At 37.3% G+C, this 21,136-nt stretch overlaps 1 protein-coding gene across 1 annotated transcript in view; it reads left to right on the forward strand.

Moving 5' to 3' along the window:
- The first annotated feature begins 291 nt into the window (after positions 1-291).
- Cdh7 (cadherin 7) overlaps positions 292-21,136 on the forward strand; it is a 126,924-nt gene continuing 106,079 nt past the window's right edge. The window contains exons 1-2 of the mRNA XM_046448630.2: positions 292-949; positions 12,630-13,036. Coding sequence (XP_046304586.1) covers positions 12,827-13,036 — 210 coding nt within the window. The 5' untranslated portion in view covers positions 292-949; positions 12,630-12,826. The remainder of the gene's footprint in view (positions 950-12,629; positions 13,037-21,136) is intronic.

A 21,136-nucleotide genomic window follows, 5' to 3' on the forward strand; every position in this document is an offset into this window, starting at 1 on the left:
GGACATTTTCCGCAAGTAAAGAAAGTAGAACTAGGGCAGTCCGAAGAGATTGAAAGGGCAAAACTATCAAGCAAGAAAACTGTAAGTTCTGATTAGTTTTATGACTTTGCCTTCATGCCTCGGGAGCTCAATTGATCAAGGGCTTCCACGACAGGCAAAGCGGAGTGGGAGGGATGAAGCTTGAAAAAAATTCTCAAAACTCTCTCCAGCTTCGTGTTTTCAGATGCAAATAATTCGCGGAGAGATGGATGGGCTTCAGCCCCTCCTACTTTCATCCCTCTTCTTGATTTTCCTGCGAAGGAATCCATCTGTACGGATCTGTCGGGAGGGAGGTGGAGGAGGGTGCCCGTGTGTGCGCGCGTGTGTGTGTGAGTGTGTGTGTGCGCGCGCGTGCCGGCTGAGCGGCTGGCTTCCTCTTCGCCTTCTTTGCCAACAGCCCTCACTGGGTCTCCAGGAGGTACTGAAGTCTCAGTGGCTCCCCGAGCCGGCCTCGGACTGTTCTGACAGCCGGCGCCCGACTGGATCAGCATCACCCTCTTGCGCTCCCCTCCCGGCCCGGGTCCCGCGCGCTCTCTCCTCTCCCGCGCTGCCCTCTCGCCCTCTCCAGGGACGCGCGCTCCCGTGTCGGCTCCGGACCTGGAGTCTGAGCCGCCTGGGCTAACAACCCGCGGGGCCGCTCGCAACCGGCTGAGGCAGACGCACCCGGGAACCCGAGGCCCGGGCAGGGTCCCCGCGCCCTGCGGAGTGGCCTGTGATTGGAGGAAGAGCCTGTGCCGGTGCGGCCCGTGCAGGTGCCAAACGGGTGGCTCCGGTCTGCCCCGCGCGCCGAGCTGCGCGCACTGGGTCCCGAAGCGCCCGCGGGCGCCGGGCCACCAAGCGCGTGTCCTTTCGGATGCAAACGCCCAGGTTCTTGGCGCCTGACGCCGCCGGGAGGTCAGAGAGGCCCCAGGTGAGTGTGCTTGCTGTCAGGGGCTGGGAGAGGAGCCTCTGGGCATATATGCGCCTTTGCTGTGAGCGTTTAGAAGCGGGACTAATCAGTGAGCAGAAAGCCGGCGGGGGCATCCATATGGAGTTTTCCCTGGCGTTCCCAAGTTACTGCGTGTTGCCGTGAGACGCTGTTCTGCAAGGCAGGACAGGCGTGTGGACAGAGCTGGGGGCGCTCGGCCTTGAAAGCGGTGTTGACAGACACCAGGTGCGACGCGAGAAGTAGTTCAGGGTAATAGCAAATCCCGTCATTCTCCGGACGCAGAGGCAAACGCAGGCAGTCTGGACCGCTGTCCTCAAAGAGGAACCCAAACGGGCCTCTCCCTTGACCTCGGACTGATGGGGGCACAACTCCGCGCTGCTTATGCCGCCAGATTCTGCAGAGGTCTGAGGCTGGAAGGGGGTGTGTGCCTTTGATTTCAGGAGTCCTTTGAACCATCTGCGCTAGACACCTTCTGCTTTTTGTGAAGGTGGAACTCACCTAAGGTTGCTTTGCTTTTTCCTGTAATTAGTATTCTGCTGATATGGTGCATCTGCAGGTTTTGCCTTGGCTTCGCATCCGGCTTCCCTTATGCCTGGCTGTGCGTTAGGTGTGAGCTGGGAAAAGGGTGCCCTGCTTCTCTGAATGCATGGTGGATTTCTTCGTGGGTGCACACGGTTCAGGGCTAGTTGTTGGTATTCAACCTTCCAGTGTGGATTAATGCAAAAGGACCTTTGTTCTGTATTTCTTCATGCCTTAGATCGTTAACCCCTACGGATTTCTTAGATGTCATAGTTCAGGTGAGTAAAGACGAGTAATGAGTTCACCCAGTACTGGGAGAATGAGGAACTGTTGAGAAACCATCAAGGATTGAGTGTCTCAAGATTTTGGAGATATGCATTCTGAAACATGGATATTCTTAAAAGCTGTTTTATTTTCCAAGAAATATTTTGTCTTTATTAGTTCATTTATTAAGGGTAGTATCTATAAGGAAGATTCTGCCTTTCATTATTTCTGTAACCAGACAGGTGTCCAGATCATTTTCATACAGAAGTAGATGAACACAACTTTATATTAAAGGAAAAAAGAAAAAGAAAATGTATCATCAATATATGGCCCCTGCTAAGTGACACTATGCATTATATGCATTTTAAAACATATTAACAGATAAACAGCAGTATATATCTATACCTATATCAAGAGTTTAGGATCAGTGGCAACCTTTTTTTTTTTAAAGGAAAGTTTTCATAGATATACTGCCAGCAGTATCAAAATAATTTTAAGCATATCTTTGTAAATACAGGTTGTTAAGGGGTAAAAAAGAGTTAAGGAAAAAAATAGTTGCTTTCAGTAACTCATCAAAATCATTTCTTTCTGAAAGAACTAGTTTGACTTGTGTTGACCAAAGCTCTTGTTTCTCTATGTAAAGGAGAAATTCACTAAGATTCATTTTCTTTATTTCTAGTTCTATTTGGAAAAGTCTGAATTAAACTGGGAAGGCATGAAGGCAGGTAGTCAAGCTGGCAACTTTATAGAAGTCTTGCTTATATGTTACTATTTAATATGGACTGGTTGCTGGAGGCAATTAGGTGGCATTCACTGTTAATAGTTTTATCTGGTAGAGCTAGCTGAAAGTCTGCCTGTGGAAAGAAAAATAAAGAAAACAATCAGTAGTACAGCCCATCACCCTGCTAAAAGCCATTAAGGTTTGCAGCTTTAATAAAAAGGCATTGTGCATTTACAATGTGAGATATTATTGTAATTAAGGACTGCAATGGGTCATTAGAATTGTGTTAACAATCAGTTGACAGACTCACAACTCTTCTTAAGTCTACTTTTATTGATTTAATAGCACAGAGCGTTTCCCTTTCTTATAAAAAGGTTCTTGTAAAGCATCTATGTTACTGCAATTTACCCTTGAATTGACTCTAGATTTCAGTATCCAATGAGGATCAGAGGGTTGGGAGCATGCTGACTTGGCCACTGTTCAGCCTTCCTTGGTTAAAAAATCAAACCACTGTCTCTTCTTAGGCATGATTTCTTTGCCAGTCTCCCCATTATTCAGCATTTTAGGCTTTTAATGTCAAATCTGCTATAAACTTCTCAGAATGCATTCAGATATAAAGAAGTGAATACATCTTTGTGTTGAGTTAAAGACTTTATCAAACCTTTTGGAAATTCTTTATAAAGTACTAAGCCCATATATTGTTAAGTGTTGTGAATATTTATTGCTGAATGATTTCTATCTTCCTGAATTTTGCAATGTTCTATACTTCTTGCTTTAACAGCTTATATCACATCATAGTTCTCTTATCAGAAAAAAAAATGTTTTTACTTGATTTGAAGGCTTCAAAGGCTTAGCTTAATTTGGGAGTTTCAGAAACTTCTAAATGACTAGCTTGCACTAGTTAATCGCAGAGGGACTGTGGTGAAAGCTTTTCTTTGTTGGATGAAGGAATCAGATCTCTCTTCATGGGATGATAAAGGGGAGTTAAGGACAAGGAAAGAAGACATGTGACCAGATAGTCCTGTGTGTGACCATCTCCCAGCCTCTGACAAGCAAAGCAGATTTAGCTATAACCAGCAATACACGAGTGCCTCCTCTGGGAATTTGCTGGTTCTGCAGAAAGATACCCCTGCAAACACTTCCCCTCATCATTCTGCAAACCTCCTCTCTGATAAAATTACCAGTGCAAATGAATATGCAGACATCTGTCCATACATTCATTTCAGATAGTAGTATAGATTTTCATTCTGATAGAATTTATTTTCTGCTATTTTGCATAGTGTTTATTGAAACATGATGCCTTTTATTGACTCACATAAATCACACCTGACACAAGGTAAATATAAGGGCAAATTAAAATTTAAAATGGATACAGCTAAGATTTCTTGAAAGAAGAGCAAAGTATACAGAAAAAGCCCTTTAAATACAATTTTGCCATTTTGCTGTTATATGAATAATTTAGTATTGCTCTTTGTCACTTTGTTTACTTCACAATTTACATTTAATGGTAAAACAATGTTCCCTTCCTCTTTTGTTTTTTCTCTACTCTCTTCACTCATGGCAGAGGTTGTTTGTGCTTGGTTGATATTGATCTGTGATCCAGGTAGAGAAGTTTTCTTTCCATGTTTGTAACCAGATGCACACAACAGGCTATGTGGTTCATTTCCAGGGCCCCTGCCTGCATGTTTAGGCCAGTTAACTATGGGAGGTTGTGGTCTGTGGTTGTAATGTTATCTGGCCCAGGGAGCTAATATTTTGATCACAGTTTCTTTACATGAGAAGTCACGCATCACAAAGAGTCCCAAGTCTCACTAATTAAAATGTAAAAAATTAAACATTTTAAGTACAAAGGAGAGGGCTTTTCATCAGCATTAAAATTATTAAATGTTTGCCCAGCATGTGTTAGGCCTTGGGTTCTATCCTCAGTGCCACAAAAAGAACAAAAACAATAAAAACAACTGAAGTGATGAAATCTTTAAATGTTATGCAGATGCCATAGACTAAATAGTAGTATATTGCTATGCTAGAAACTGAAGGTGGCAAAATTAAATCTAGAACAATTATAATGACAATATTAGGTAGAGGCAATCATCTCAAAAGTTAGGATTTATAGTACCAACCCAAATAGCACAAATGGTATGATAGTTACTATTTTGTTGAACAAAATGGCCCTAGAAATCCACTGTATATTCTCAGATATTTTCTTTAGTTGACCTATTTCTGAAACATTCACTGGGATATTATTTAATTTTCAGTGGAAATAGTTAACTTCTTGGGGTCATATGTAGTTGCAAGTTATTTTTTTAATTGACAGTGTAAATCAGAACGGAGTAGGCAATTTTAAATTTGGATACTGCTCATTCTCCAATTTTTGTAATAAAAGGAAAAATAAGTCCCCAGATAGTAGATCTTTCCACTCTTTATTTCTACTCTGAACCCCTTGTCCTCTTGAGTGGAATCATGATGAGCTCCTACTTTGAAAATTAAAACTCATGGTCTTCTAAAAATTCAAATATCACATCTACTTTTCTTGGTTTGGGGAAAAGATGATACAATCTAAACCTCACACATTGAAAAGAGATCCATTACCAGAATAAGTAACTTTTAACACTTCACTTATTGCATCCAACTATTGATCAACTGCATCAGTAACTCACTGTGTGACCTTGGACAAATCATTAGAATTCTGCAGATTTCTTTTTTTTTTTTCTTTTAAAGAAGGAAGGGAACAGATTTGGTTTTTAATAAAGTCTTTCTCCACTTAAATTTTTTATTCATCTTTTGTTTCACTTCAGAAATGTTCAAACATAGCAGCAGAAGTGAGCAGTTCTTTGTGTGTTTTCTCTAACATGAACATTTATGGGAACCAAACTATTTCCTTCTTTAGAGTTCTCTTTACCTATTTCATAGACAATATCTTTAATAGCTTGGCTTGTAATGTCATAGTTGGAAATAAAGTGTGGGTACAGTTCTTAAAAGTCTCCTTGTTCTGGTCCAGTCTTCTCCAGAATTGAAATATGACATATCCTGTCATGCATAGAAGGAGATTAGAATATATCATTTTGGTGTTTCCAAAATTTTAAGTAGTTCTACTTAAAGAGTATGTGAAAGCAAGATCAATTGAGGGACATCAATTCTTCAAAGCACCCTACTCTGCTTTTTCGAGAGATTATTCACAGTGAGGACCTCAGTGGTCACAGGTTGCTGCTGCCCAGGGGAAACAAAGGCAAAAGAAGTTCTTTAAAGAAGACATTAGATGAACTAGGAGACAATCTCTTTGCTGAATTTAGGTAGAGGCACTGAATACCCAAGGAATATTGAAAAAGGTAAAGACTTTTCTTAGACCATACCAAGAACTAGTGAGAAGGTTGCTCTCAGGTAATGACAACGTTTTGCAAAGTGCCCTCTAAACTCTGCTGAGGAATAGGTCACTTCCATCTTTACCCAAATGTGTTGTTCACCCTTCACACAGATTTGTTAATACCATGCTGCTTGTTGAAATGTTGTTCAACCTTAACGCAGTCTTGGAAATGACAGTTTCTTCCCAATAGGCCAACAATGAGATTTTTTCCCCCATTTTGTGGTTATTTTTATGACCATGGTTTCTTGTACTATTGTATCTCATAACTGAGCCAACAAAATATCTCTGAGAGTATCAGTTAGGTTCTGCAAGTGTTCAGCAGTCAGCTACTATGGATTTTTCTGATTCTCATGGCTTCTTCTATTAAATACACTGACAGCCCGCAAATGTCATTCCTGTAATTGTTTTCCTACAAAATGCAGATTGTTAAATTTGTTTTTGGACATTCCAACTAATCGTGAACTGTAAGCACTTTTAAAAGGAAGATATAACTTCTTTAAATCAATATTACCAATGGAAAATAAGCTATGTGTTAGTGTGGTATACTCTAAGTGTATCTTAAGCAGTTTTATATCTACATCTGATGCAATATTCAGGCAGCTTCTTGTCTAGAATTTAGAGAAACTTTGAGGGTATAAGGTTTTCAATTGTGATAAGGCATTACATATTTAGAGTGAATTGAAATAAAAATATCCCAACTATTAGTGTCACAAAATCAAAAATAGTAATATACCCCCCTTTTAACATAATTAGTAGTTATATATTACAACGCAGATTATGTCTATATAGCATATACCACTGTGTGCCTTTTTAAAAAGCAATCTAGCATATGAAAATTAATTGTCAATTAGGCATGTTTTAAAAACTACTCCTTTAGCTATGTGTTAATATGTAGTGGCTGAATGTGATACATTTATACTATTGTCATTTTTTATCATGCTGACTTTAATTTAGATAGAACAGGTTCTGGAAGATTTGCACTTCAGCTGACTAACAGTTGATATGCTGATGCATAAAAATTTCTTTTTGTAACTAAGAAACTTTCAGTCATTCCTTTTAAATTTAAAAAAGCACTCAATTAAGAGAATGATGATGACTTGATATGATTTTTAAAAGAGGTTTCATAGACATGTTTAGGGAACTAGAAAATTCAGAAAAACTCTCTAAAACTGATTTTATTTTGATAATAATATTACCTATTAAGGTTAAATGAATAATAAATAATCTAAAATTACTCTTTGCTACTTTGTTGAACAAAAATGATTGAAACAAAGTGGTAGTATGATAAGTGATTTTATCTCAGATAAATGATGTTGATTTAGCAAATAATGCCTAATTCTTACTACTTTCTGGTTTCCTTTTTACTTCAATTCACTTAAAATCTCCTGTTTAAGGTTCTGTTTTGTATGCTGCTAGATTAAGGTGTGTTTTGCTGTTCACAGGATTACTTGCACTGATTTTCATTTAATTTTAATTTGGAAAAAATCTGGAAGATATTATAAATTTAAAAAGTACAAGTCTTAGCCTTATAATGTCACAGCAAAAAAAAAAATCATTTTAAATCTTCCTTTGATCATTTTTTATGTTAGGTTAGTCTTTAGTCCAGTAGCCCTCCCCAGTACTCTTGCAAACATCTTTGGTTGACCCCTATTCAGTTCTCTGTTCAGATATAACCAATTCTTCTTCTCTGTCTTCCCAGGGTTCTAATGCTCACCATTTGTAACTGTCCAGAGGTTGACAGAGATCAGGGGGAGTTACCTCAGCTGTATACCAACACATACTTTTGCAAATTTTTTCTGAATTAGCCATGGTGAGGAGGTTAGCATCCATGTCTCCTGCAGGTCATTCCGCTAAGCCTTCCAACAGTGATGGCAAACACAACACAGCACAGCACAGGGGTCTCTGCCATTTCTGATGTGTCTCCTATTATTAACTCCTCTATGTGAAGCTCAGGCACAGAAGAAAGAGAGGAGATGAGCTCCTGTTGAAGTCCAAGGCCAGATGCAGGGCTTTGTCTTTACAATATGGATTTGTGAGGGAATATTTAACCCATTGTGCAATACTGCTGATTGTGACTGGCTCTGTGGCCACATTTCATTTACAAGTAAAACAATGTTTTTATGGTCTCTTATGTATGTTGGCATCTGTAAAGGGATAGGAAACCTGTTTGGAGAGGTTATGCCACACATGAGGAAAATTCAAGTTCAAGTTTTAGCTACTTCTGGTTAACAACCACACACAAAGAATGTGAAGGTTTTAATAATTCTTCAGGGCTTTCCTTATATGATAACCCAACTCAGGGAAGGATGAGTTGGGTTTACCTGTTCTACTGGCCTTTACCTTGAGAATCAGAGGTTATTTAAAAGGAATCAGGGGTTTGAGGAAGAGTGAAGAAAGAGGACAGCTCTCCTGAGGCCAGACAATTGTTACCATACTGAGTGGGGTGTACATTCCAGGCAGAGTTGGTAACTACCACAAATATTGGTGAACATGTTATCAGACGCACTCACTGCATATCACAATTGTATAGACACGTTTTCTAGTTCCCCAAAGCAAAGGGTATCACAGAGGCATTTATCTGCCTCATGACAGAAGTGTTTTTTTTTTTTGTTTGTTTGTTTTTTGGTTTGTTTGTTTTTTAATCATGTACACAGAGTTATTTAAAATTCCCTGATTCAATCTTGTAGACCTTGAAGCAAAATGAAGAAACTTTGGCTCATAAACCTGGCAAATACTTCCTTCAAATGCTACAGAGAAGTTCAATAGGACTATTTTCAAATTATTTGTGAGTCATAATCGTGGTAGAGTTTCAAAGGAATTAATACATTGATTTATGATGTGGCTAATTTTCCATTTAAGTGTAGTAGATCATAATGAATACCAATATGTTTCAAATATTTCCTAAATGTCAATTAAGAGCCTACCTTTTTTCTAGGTGCTATAGATACAAAGGTAGAGTTGGTGCATCTGTTCATGGAGGTTTATGTTCATCCTAGTTGAAGGATTTAAATGGCATAATACAGGATTCTCAGTTATCTCCCCTTCAAAATTATCATCTCAAAAGATGTCACCCATGGCACATTCTGCAACTCCTTTCATTTTATACATCCTAATTAATTTGACGTATCTACAGTCCTGTTATATGGAAGAGAAATAATCTTCATGAGGCAAGAAAAGTAAATTAAACATCTCTTAATAAAGAGTATGCTACATTTCACAGGCAGGCCAAACTCCTCTTTTACATTCCTATCGCATTCTTGAACTTCTCCACCCTTAATTATTAGCAATATGCACTTCATCACAGCTTTAAGAGAGCCAACAAAGTCCGTTTTATATAATTGTAAAAATCCCAGAAGTATGACATGGAAAAAATCCAGAATTCATAAGATGATTTATTACAGCTCTGTAGTTTTGTAAATGTGGAAAATGAAATCCCAGAGGGTTCCAAGGTCATGGTTAGCTAGTGATCGAGGTTATAGGATAAAGACCCCTATGGTCTTATCCCCTGCCCCAGGTTTTTCTTTGGTTTCCCATCAGTAGATGCGATAAGGGAACTCAAACAAACTTTTCCAATTCAGATACTTTGTGTACCAAAAATAAATTACACAGGACATGCCTCTAAGGAAGAGTCATACTGTTTTTAAAAATATCTTGGTGCCCCTCTGTGTATCCATGTGGGTCTTTAAATTCATAAGCATTATAATTCTCTGGCATCAAATAGATCTATCTTTCAAGAATGTTTTCATTTACACTAAGAATTTTCTAAAATATTTTATTGATAACATTAGCACAAAGCCCAACTTCACTTAACAAACCAACTTTAATTTTATCCTAACCAGATAGAAGTTCAGAAATATGATGAGAGTAATAATCTCAAGAACTCTGTTCAACTGCCTTGGGATGTGCCAAGCCCTGTGGGTGTTCCAGGCATTCTTGTTTAATCCTGTGAGGTAGACGTCATCATTTTATTTCCAAGGGGACAGGCTTGAGGTTTCATCCTGGAATTTCACTTCTTGGAACTTTTCTTATCCAAGATTGTAGCACAGTTGAGACATTACAGACTCAGAAATTAAATCTCCACCTGGTGCAAATAAAAAGTCTGTATCAATACATGATTATACAACCTTCCCCAATTTTGAATTCCAAAAGCTTATTTGCTGTTTAGTTGTTTTATTAGATACATGTACACAATGAGAAATGGTACGAAGTCTATTGATCCATACAGTAGCCTAGGTCATATAGTTTGGCATATTGCATTTTTACAAATCTTAAGAACCAAAGCATTTATGTCATTATTTTTAACCGAAATGAAAGTGGTAAAACTGGAACTATATGTGGCTGTCATTTTTTTTGAGCTCATCCCAGTCCTCTAATCACAATTCTGAACAACCCGTCCTCATCCCCAAGAGCCTGGCTTGCCACATGGTGAATGAGCTACATAAACTTACCCTACCCATGCTGACAGCCACACCACCTCATGGCATGAGACACTCCTCAGGACTCCTTTCCCATCACTGGACTAATCCATATGCTAGTGTACAGGTTCCTAGCTTAATTGCCTGCTTGTCTTCTGTAATAGGCCCAGCCTATTTCTCAGACTTCCTCATTATTAGCTTCCAACTTAATTAAGGGCCTGTGAAGCACCCTTAAGGCATGACCCCAAGTTACTTGTTCTTTATAATTCTAATTCTAGAACAACCAGCACTTTTAGAATCATTTCTATAAAGAACAACTTCTTTTTATTCTCTCTTAAAATTTTTTTACCTGATGCATAATAACTGTACATATTCATGAAGTACAGCCAGATATTTGCATGCATGTATACATTGTGTAATGATGGAATTACCATGATTAACATATTATCACCTTAAACTTTTATCATTCCTTTGTATTTAGAATATTCAAAACCTTCTCTTCCAGCTATTTTGCAGTATACAATAAATTATTAAGTAGAGTCATTCTACTGTGGTTGGGTGCCAGAATATAATCTTCCCTGACTGCATTTTGTACCTATTATTCAATCCTCTCTGTCCGCTTCTCCCCTTCACTTTACATACCTGTAAATATATGTGTTCATTTTCATGGAGTGCAAAGCCAGTGCAGTCTGTTTCTTCCACTGTGTGGACTATTTAACATATTTAATAAATGTGTATATATATATTTTTTTTCTTTCACATTTCTTCTATATGCAGGATTTTATTAATCAGACTACCAGAATTATTTGTTCACTGAGTAACAGTGAAGTTACAAGGAAGTGAGGTTGAGATGTGGAAAACTTACAATGTTAGGGTAGACTGTTTTCTGCTGTAAGAGGAAGATACCTTTTGGCTTCATATTCTTTTTTTTTTTTTAAATGGGGAAGAAGGGCTACTGGGGATTGAACCCAATGGCGGTTTACCATTGAGCTACATCTCCAACCCTTTTGATTGTTTTAAGACAGTGTCTCACTAATCTGATGAGAGCCTTGCTAAGTTACTGAGGCTGGCCTCGAATTTGCAATCCTCTTGCCTCAGCCTTCCTATTTTATGGGATTGTAGGCATGTGCCACTGCACCCTGTTGGCTTCATTTTCTTAAGACTGTATTTTCTCTCTCAAACCATGCATGCCTATGTGTGTGCGCATGCACACACACACACATACACACACACACACACGTGATATTCCTTTGCTTTAATCACCTCACTGTGGACTTATTTTTAGAAAGTAAAATGAGTTCACAAACCAAGGTGTAACATAATGATTTAATTTGTGTAATGACGGAATTATCATGATTAACATAGTACCAACTTAAACTTTTATCATTCCTTTGTATTTAGAATATTCAAAACCCTCTCTTCCAGTTATTTTGCAGTATACAATAAATAAATAAAGTGTGTTGTATTTTGAGGGAATGTATGGAAGTTTATAAGTGATTTTGTGTCCCTTACATAATCAGAATTCTGTGACTGTAATTCATACACATCAGAATAAACAGACTTTTCCAGGCCCACTGTGGAACCTTCTGGGTGCAAGGCAGTGATGGATGGGTCTCACAGTACAGTTGGGTTTTCTAAAACATCCATTGATGAATATGATGAGATCCATAAATGATCATGGAGAAGGCCCTACTGTGCACATAGCATGCTGCCCAATGTTCAATAAATATGTGTATAATTGCAAATGATTACAGCCAGGCCGCCTCACTTCATATGCTCTGCAGCATACATGACAATGGGTCTGAGGGTGGAAAATGGAAACTGCTGAGTTTTTCAGCTGATCACAATCAAATCAGAACACATCAAAACAGCTGGTGTTCTGTGACTCAGAATCAATCAACCAGTTTCGAATCACCTCATCTTCCTTTATTTCTCTTTACAGTTTCACTGAGAGGTTTAAACCAGCATATGTCCTTCCCATTTGGTTAGATCCCTGCTCTGAGCCTCTTTGCTTTCACATTCTAATACTGAAACTGACTGCAGTATTAGAAAAAAAGAAGAAGAAGAAAAGGCTAATATTAAAATGATTTCTAAAATGCTGCTGCTACTACATTTGTGTAAATTAAACCATATGCTCAAGCAAAATGCCCTAGAATAAACATGAAATTTTAAGGTCGTGTTTTGGAATGAAGATAATTCTGCATCAGCAATATTTATGTGACAGATATGGCAAGAGTTATAATAATTTTCTAAGCATCCAGTTAATATTTTAATATTCTACACATGATAATATCATGGGACTTCAATATTGAGTTAGTGAATGAAAGTTCAATGTTGTGTGTTTCTTGGTTCTGACACAGACTCTTCTTTTTGTTCCGATAGGTACCTATTACACCATTCCTTGGCAAAGACTTTTCAGCAGTGGTGACCTCTTCCAATCCAACACTCTACAAATTATTATCTCTGGACTCCCAGCTGACACCCTGCCGGAGGCAAGAGCTCCTAAGCCAACTGGAACTGTGCCTCTTCTCTTGTCAAGGTTTTTTTCTTACACAGGAAAAAGAAAGAAAAAAAAAAAGATGAAGTTGGGTAAAGTGGAGTTCTGCCATTTCCTGCAACTCATAGCTCTTTTCCTGTGTTTTTCTGGGATGAGTCAAGCAGAACTCTCAAGGTCAAGATCCAAACCCTACTTCCAATCAGGGCGCTCCAGGACCAAGCGCAGCTGGGTGTGGAATCAGTTCTTTGTGCTGGAAGAGTATATGGGTTCGGACCCTCTCTATGTAGGAAAGGTAGGGTATCTAACTTTCAAAATTGTAAATGATTATTGTCAATGTCTATGGTTTGAGTGATAACTGCTAGTTTTTTGATTTGGGAAAGGTCAACACAAATCATTACTTCTATGAGACAGTTTATGAAGTTTTGTTATTAGCAACTATGAGGTGTAATCAGGGTGATCAAGTTCAGTGAAGCCATAATTTAAGGATTGATGCTCTGTTCCTAAATACAGATGAGGAGTGCCAGAGGCCTGATTTACCATGATGCTAAACTCATTGCCAATGTCAGAACAAGAACGTTCAGTATTCAATGAAGAGCACTGTGTTCTTTTGCCAAGTGATTTTCTAGCTGCTTCTTTTGGGATACTGTGTAAATATTGCTCATACTTGCATTAATGCTTCTATCGAATTCCTGGTACCTGCAGTTCAGAAACTGAAAAGTACAATTATCAAACCTGGTTACTCCAAATTATGTGCAACTCAAGGCCATTTTCATTAACAATCTTGTTTTCATGGTTCTAGGATTTTTTTCCCCACAGCTTCCTTCCATCTTAATTTTAGGTAGGAGACTTTTCTTTGGGGACCTACTGAACTGGAAAGCACTTCAAGAGAGCATGACCTTTCCCTAATCATCCTCAGATCATAGTTTCCAGTCTTTTTAAGTTTGTCAAGATTTCTGAATTTGATGTTTAGCACTGATGAAAGGCTTCTAAGTAGGGCATATCAGCAAGAAATCTATACCTCTATGTTTCTACTCTTCACTTTGTCAGTTATGATTCTGTTCCTCATAAAAGGAAGCACAGATGATGGATGAACTTTTCTATAAATCAATTTCTCAACTTTAAAAGATTGAGGAGGAATCTTGGTTATTTATTTTGTGGGTTATTTTCCATTTGTGTATACCTTAAGAAAGGGTTAAAATATTTTTATTGATGGCCATTCACAAAATTAAAGGTATTCCTTATCTTATGCGCGCTCACACACACACACACACACACCCCAAAATTTTTCTTGCAATGCCTTTGTATTACCAATACTGACTGGTACACATTGTAAGCAGAAGGATTTAAATAGATTAATGGTTTCTAGGTTTATGGATTACGATTATTTAGGATCAGCAGTAACGTTTTCCTATGCTATGAAAGCATGTGTAAATGCACTTAACTTTTTTTTGTATCCATTCTCCTTTATCAATGGCACTGTCATCTATATTGTATATGTGCTAAGTTTCCTCACTCTATTATCTTTTAACTCGTTTTATAATTTAAAATGAGAGATAAGTTATAATGCCATGTGACTGACAAAGAACCCAAATCTGAATGTCATTCACTTTAATGGAATTTAACCAATTCATCAAGCTTTCGTCAATGGATAGATCTGAAATATTTAGCTAATTTATAAAGTGTCAGTAGCTATTAGGTGAATGAAGCCATGTTTGGTGACAATGTAAAAATTTTAAAACAGCAAAAGTATGTCCATTAATTTGGTTTAAATGGAGTTGGGCTAGGCCAACATTTAAAAATCAACACAATTTTTAAAATTTTAAAGTGTCTTTTTAAATTTTGCATTTATGCATAATAATTCAGAGTGTTTATATCCAAATAATATCTAGAAGCCAATTTTATAAACATCCTGGTTTAAGTTCCAAATGTACATGAAGTTATGGAACAATTCATTTGTTATTTTTTAAAAAGAAATTGTATGATTCTTTAGTTAGGTAATCAGAGAAGATGCCTTAATAGATTTTTTTTTTGTTGTTTGTTTGAGAGAGGAGAGAGAGAGAGAGAGAGAGAGAGAGAGAGAGAGAGAGAATGAGAGAATTTTTTTAATATTTATTTTTTCAGTTTTTGGTGCACACAACGTCTTTATTTTATTTTATGTGGTGCTGAGGATCGAACCCAGCACCCCACGCATGCCAGGCGAGCGTGTTACCGCTTGAGACACATCCCCAGACCAACCTTAACAGATTTTATCTGACAGAAAATTAAGATTGTGTTTATGCTTTCTATGGGGAGTTCAGTACCGCCATTCACAGTGAAATGTTTAGGATGGAAATGGGCAAATTAAAAACAACTTTCTTCATTGACTAAAATGCAGAAAAAGGGAAACAGAATAATTGGGGATGGAGAGAGGTTTTATAGACCAGTGAGACGAATACAGGGCCTTACAGTGACAGTTTCTATTTTCTTATAAAATGGTAACATAGAACTTGAGTACTTTAGAAGCATTAATGCAAGTATGAGCAATACTTACACAGTATCCCAAAAGAAGCAGATAAGAAAATAAAGGAATTCTTTTTAGGTTGGTGGTCTGAATCATCAGAGGGACAGCTCTGATCACTTGTTTATATAAAATGGGTATGTTTCTGTTGTTTGTTTGGCTGAGGGAGGTGATGGCTATGACCACAAGTGTTTATAGGACAGAAAACTAAGTATTGTAGATCAAGATGTGGAGCAGGAGCCAGGCAGAGCATCATGAAAACTAAATAAGAAATCTAAGTGGTACTTTCCACCGATGTACATTTAACCTAAGCTAATTAGATGGCCGCCCATTTGGTCATCGAGACAAGATCTATTTAGTTGCTTTGGATGATGTTAGTACTAACTTTAATAAGACATATCAACTATATGTCTTATAGTTCAATTTGATGACATTACATATATGTACAATGTATATTGAATCGATAAAGTGTTATTGCTGGCTCTGCCACTTCCTACTATTGTATAACTTTACCTAAGTTGCCTAATGTTACTGAATTTTAATTTCCTCAGTTCTAAAATGGGAATGTTCATATCTACTATTCAATTGTTACTTAATAACTGAAGTAAAATATTTGAAATATGCATCCAATTAATCTAGATATTATTTTTCTACTTTACTAAATATTGATTATAAATTAACAGTTATGGATAATTCAGTCTGTCATGTGTCAGTTGTTAAATGTGTGATCCCTTCAGTGAATGCAGGCATGATTTGAGGTATTAAGACTTATTCCAGCTAATTAGAAGAATGGTCTGTTTTGGTTGTGCTAAGGAATGTAGTAATCAAGTGTTTATATATTTATTTATGTATTTGTAGATCTTCAAATTTGGAGACAATATTAATAGCTGTGGCAAACAAGATCAGTTAAATGACTGTACAGTTAATAAAGCTGGGTCATTAAGGTATTGAGGTCAATGAGATCACAATATGTATTTTGAGTTTATTATTTTATCTAATGTGCTGGGTTTGCATGACACGTGATAACCCAAGCCCAAAGCAGAACAATCCATTGAATGGGGCCAGAAATACAAAGTGAGAACCAGCCTTGGCAGAGACTTATGGACTGAGTTAGACTCTATGATGTGACCTTTCCTTTAGCCTTCCACCCTTTCTTTCGCTATAGACTGGTAAACTGTTGACCCTAAATGTACAGACTAAAGGAAAGAGTTTTACATGTTCCCTTGATTGAGTTCTGTTTGAATGATTAGTAGAGCCCCATTTGATCAATTCTTAATGACTGTCTTGCTTGTTCTCCTGTCTTTACGTGGGGATAGGGAACCAAGGTGCCTCTTATCTGGCTGGGAGTGTGTCCATTGTCTCTGATCTGCTATTTGCAGTACAAGAGGCCACAGTTTCCACCCACGTCATTGCATGACTGTGCCCTTTCCCATCCCGGTCTTTCCCTCATTGGCATTTCTCACTTAACGTCTCCTAACCATCTGACACAACTGTCTATCTCCAAAACCACCCAGCCTCTGTTCCAGGTATGGAGTAGTTTTTTGTCTTTGTTCACCATAATGGGCTGCCAGCCCATGGCTGCGCCCGAGGCCATTACTTTCACTGAGATGTGTGCTCTGTGCGTCTTCAGCAGTCTGCTTGCCTCGCCATTAATATCATTCTTGCTTTTTTTTTGCTATTTCCCTTTCTTTTCTACTCATTCAAGGAGAATTTATATCTATTACTACAGCAGAAATCAAATACATAGAAATGCAATGTTCAGGGTTTACTTTCTTTTAAATCGAAGCTTGCCTGAAAACGTTGGTGAGCGTTTTCAATGCATTTCATTACAAGCCAGCAGTATCTCTCACCAAGAGGTTCTCTATCTCCTGATATCTGAAGCTGTGTTCAGTGTTCCGGAAAAGAAATCTTCATCATGAAAATAGGCTGTGTTAAAAAAATTGAATTACAGATTAGAATCCTTAGCTGGAAAATGTTATATTAGATGCACAAAAAGAAAATAATAAATCTCAAGTATTAATTACTTAGGGAAAAACAAATTTGTCATAATAAAATCTACATTTTATTCATTCTGGTGGAAAACAAACAAACAAAATGAAACAAGTGTCCTGCAAATATGTGTATTGCCTACAGTCAGATCAGATCTGAAGAGGAGACAAAGCCAGGCTGTGTGTGCATGTGTGTTTAAGGAAAGTCTAGAAAATCCACACCCATAATATCTTTATAATTTGAGTTAATTTGCCAAGATCCTTGTTCTTACCTTCTTGTTAGCTTGCTGATAGAAGTGTGGAACTCCTGGTGGCTTCAAAAGGAATTTGGACATGGATCAGCTCTGTGGGATGCAAATAAGTTCAGCTTTTTAGACATACTTTCTGGCAGTTATTTTTAGCTCTTAGAATAGTCCAGTGTAACTGTAAGGTATTAAATGCATTTTCTCCAGCAAATAATTCAAGATTTTTGTTTTGTTTCCGTTTTTTCCATATAGAAGATAGAATATGTCATATACTACCTCTAAAATGAAAGAACCCACACTTATTTCAAGTTTAATATAGCTAAATACATTCTGTGTTATCTTAAATTACAAATAAAAATTATAATTCCCAAAGACTTGATCAGGCTGAGCCACATAGCGAAGTTGGAGGAAGTGGGGAACTTGGAGTTACATGCCTAATTGTAGCCAAGCTAGATAGTTTAGATTAGGCTCTAAATTTCCAGTTGCATTTGTCTTGATAAAAGCCACTTAAAAACTACCCTTTTTCATGTCGATGCTAATATATATGCTCCAAAAATAGAGAATAAATTCCAGTATGTACCAACTATATTTCTACATTATATTGATGTTAAATGTTTAGCAATAAAACCAAGACATAAACTGTACTGATGACTTAGGATTTGCCCTAGGAAGTGAAGTAGAATTGCTTTGACAAGTTTTATGTGCAGGGCCCAATGATACAGAGCCTGAGAACCTGGTGCAGTCCCTGTGACTCCCCAAGGAAAATGACAGAATTAGATACAGCTGGACAGTTGCCCAGTCTTTGCTGGCTTAAGCACATGTAGGCAAGAAATATATTGAGAGAGAATTTTTGTCTTCATCACTTTGCATGATTTATATTATTTATGCATCTTAGGATCATTACCAGGGAGAAATACTAGTTTGCATAAATATGCTTAACATTTCATCAAAAAAAAAAAAATCTTGGCATGCTGTTAAACCTGCCTTTGTGTTTTCTTTCTTCTACTTTCCCTCATTCCTTTCTTCTTCAAATAATTGTGAAATACCTACTTTATGGGTATTTTGTGCTAGACGGAAAAGTTAGAAATAAAGATACTTTTTATAGAATTTGTAGTCCAGTTGATAAGTCAAGCAGGCAACCAGAGGGCAAAGAGGAGCAGTAAATTTTGATGCTAAACTACAGCTGTGAGGTGGGTAAAAACAGAGGGATCCACTCATGGGTCTGTGAGCAAATGTGAGCCTGAGGGTATCTTCCTCTGTGATTCCTTTTTATCTCTTATATACAGTCTTTGAATAAAAGCAAAGGAAAAGTGGGGAGGGAGAGGAAGAGAGGGGAAGGGAGGGAGATTATCTTCTTAGAAAAGTAGGGCAGAGTCTTCTAGAACTTCTCTCAGGAAAGCTTCATATTGCAGGGTGGTCAGTTAACAGAAACCCTTCGATTACAGTTATAGTTTTCTCATTATTTTGAGCAGAGCTCTGGGAGGGTGAGTCTTGATTTTCTTATCTGTCAAATGAAGATCCAATAGGTAAAACTCTAAAACATTTCATTTTAGTGATTTCAGACTTACAAAAAGGAAAGTACTATTCCTAAATTTATGTTCCCCAAATGTTGACAATCATATGTGACAATGGCAATAATTGAAACTAGAAAATTGACATTAGTATAATGCTATTTACTTCTCAGTAGGTTGTATTCAAATTTTCCAGTTGTCCCAGTACTATACTTTTCCTGCTGGGAGCCAGACCAACATCACAGCTTTTCATTGTCTTTTCTCCTTAGTCTTTTCGAAATTAGAAGAGTTCTTTTGTCATTTCCTGTAGTTCTTGGTGAGTAATTTGTTAGAATATCTCACAGTATGGGTCTGTCTTATGTCTCCTTAATGAACACATTTTACCTGTATTCCTGGTAAGAATATTGCAGAAGTGCTGCTCTTCCCTTCTCACCCTGCGGTTTGGAGAGGTACTGGATGTTGACAGTACTCACTTGTAACAATGTTGACTTGGATCACTTGGATAAGGTGATGTCTGCTAACTTTCTCCACTGAAAAAAGCATAATCTAAAGGTTTTGAAATATTGAAAAGGGTATAAAATCACCCAAGTTGTCCTTACAGATGGGAATAAACACTACCATTTAACCTGATGGAAGTACAGGATGGTTCAAAACTGTCTCTTGTCCAGGTTTAGGATGGGAAATGGGTTAATCTGAAACATGGGCCAAATTTAAATCTGTAATGTTGTTAGGAATGTCCATGACTTTCTGTATAAATTGATACTGTTTCTCTAAAGCACATCAATGTAGGATTTCTCAGGGAAATTGATTTGGTTTTTGATTTTTTCTGAACTATACAGTAATATTCTTTACAGTCCAGGATTCCAAGAACATTTTCTACTGATCTAGAGTTTAAAAGAAGAGCTTTCCTCCAATTATTTATAACATATAAAAACTATAATGCATTGCAATGTTGGGTCCCAAATACGTAACCATTATAATTATAAATAAAGCATTATTAAATAATAGGTATTTTATTTATTTAATTTATTTTTTTACTTTATTTATTTTATTAAATAATAGGCATTTAGGATTCTATAAATTAGAGGAAGTAACAGAAGAAAATACAACCTAATGTCTCAAACTTAGTATATTCACAGAGTTGAATCTGAACAGCAAATACAATTACATTTCATGTTGAAAAGATTTAGTAATGACAGTTTCTTCTAATGATTCTTCTTCAGAGTCTATGATATTTCTGTTTCATTGTCAATATTAAATAGATCTTCAGAAAGCTTTATGAGTTAGGGGAAAAAAGGTGTTTTTATTAGAGATGAAGTAATAGATACTTTTTAAATAAAATAAATAGGTAATAGATACATGTGGAATTAAATGAGTAGGAACGATCATTAAAACTATCATTGAGAAGAGCTAGTGAGCCCATCAGGATGTTTATACCAAATAATTCCCTTATCTTCAAATACTATAATTTTCTAACAATTCAAATTAAAATTAACTCTAATTTGTCTAAAAACCAACCATATTTTGAAGAAAGCTGAAAGAATTTCGGTGCTACATTGGTTTCTTCAGCCTGTTGTGACAAAATGGCATAAATCACAGTGATTCATTTCTTCCATTTCTGGATGCTGGGGAGGCCAAGGGCAGGTGCCAGAAGGGTCAGACTCTGGGGAGAGCTCTTTGCCTGGCTTGCAGGCAGCCCCCTTTCTCCACGTATCCTCACATGGCATGGGAGAGGTCTCTTCCTCTTCCAAAAAGGCTGCCAGAGCTATGGGATTAGGGCCTCGATGTTAGGACCTCCTTCAAGCTTGATCACCTCCTGGAGTCCCTGTTCACAGATTGAGTGACTTTAGCAGTTTGGCCTTCAGCATGTGAATAGTGAGGAAAGTCACAAGTTTGTCCAAGTTATACAAACTTATTTCATTTCACAAAAAAATAGAGAAATGAAGAGAAAGTCCCATTTGACAATAGTTAATTTATTTGGCCCTCTGTATCTGTGGGTTGGGCATCTGCAGAGTTAACCAACCACAAATCAAAGCTATTAACTACATCTGTACTGAACAAATACAGACCTTTTTGACACCATTATTCCCTAAGCAATATAGTCTAACCCTGTCTTATATAACATTTCCATGTTATTAGGTATTATAAGTA

The sequence above is a fragment of the Marmota monax genome, unplaced genomic scaffold, assembly GCF_021218885.2.
Source record: "Marmota monax isolate L192 unplaced genomic scaffold, Marmota_monax_Labrador192_F-V1.1 WCK01_AAM20220418_F8-fsc00060, whole genome shotgun sequence".
NCBI lineage: Eukaryota > Metazoa > Chordata > Mammalia > Rodentia > Sciuridae > Marmota > Marmota monax.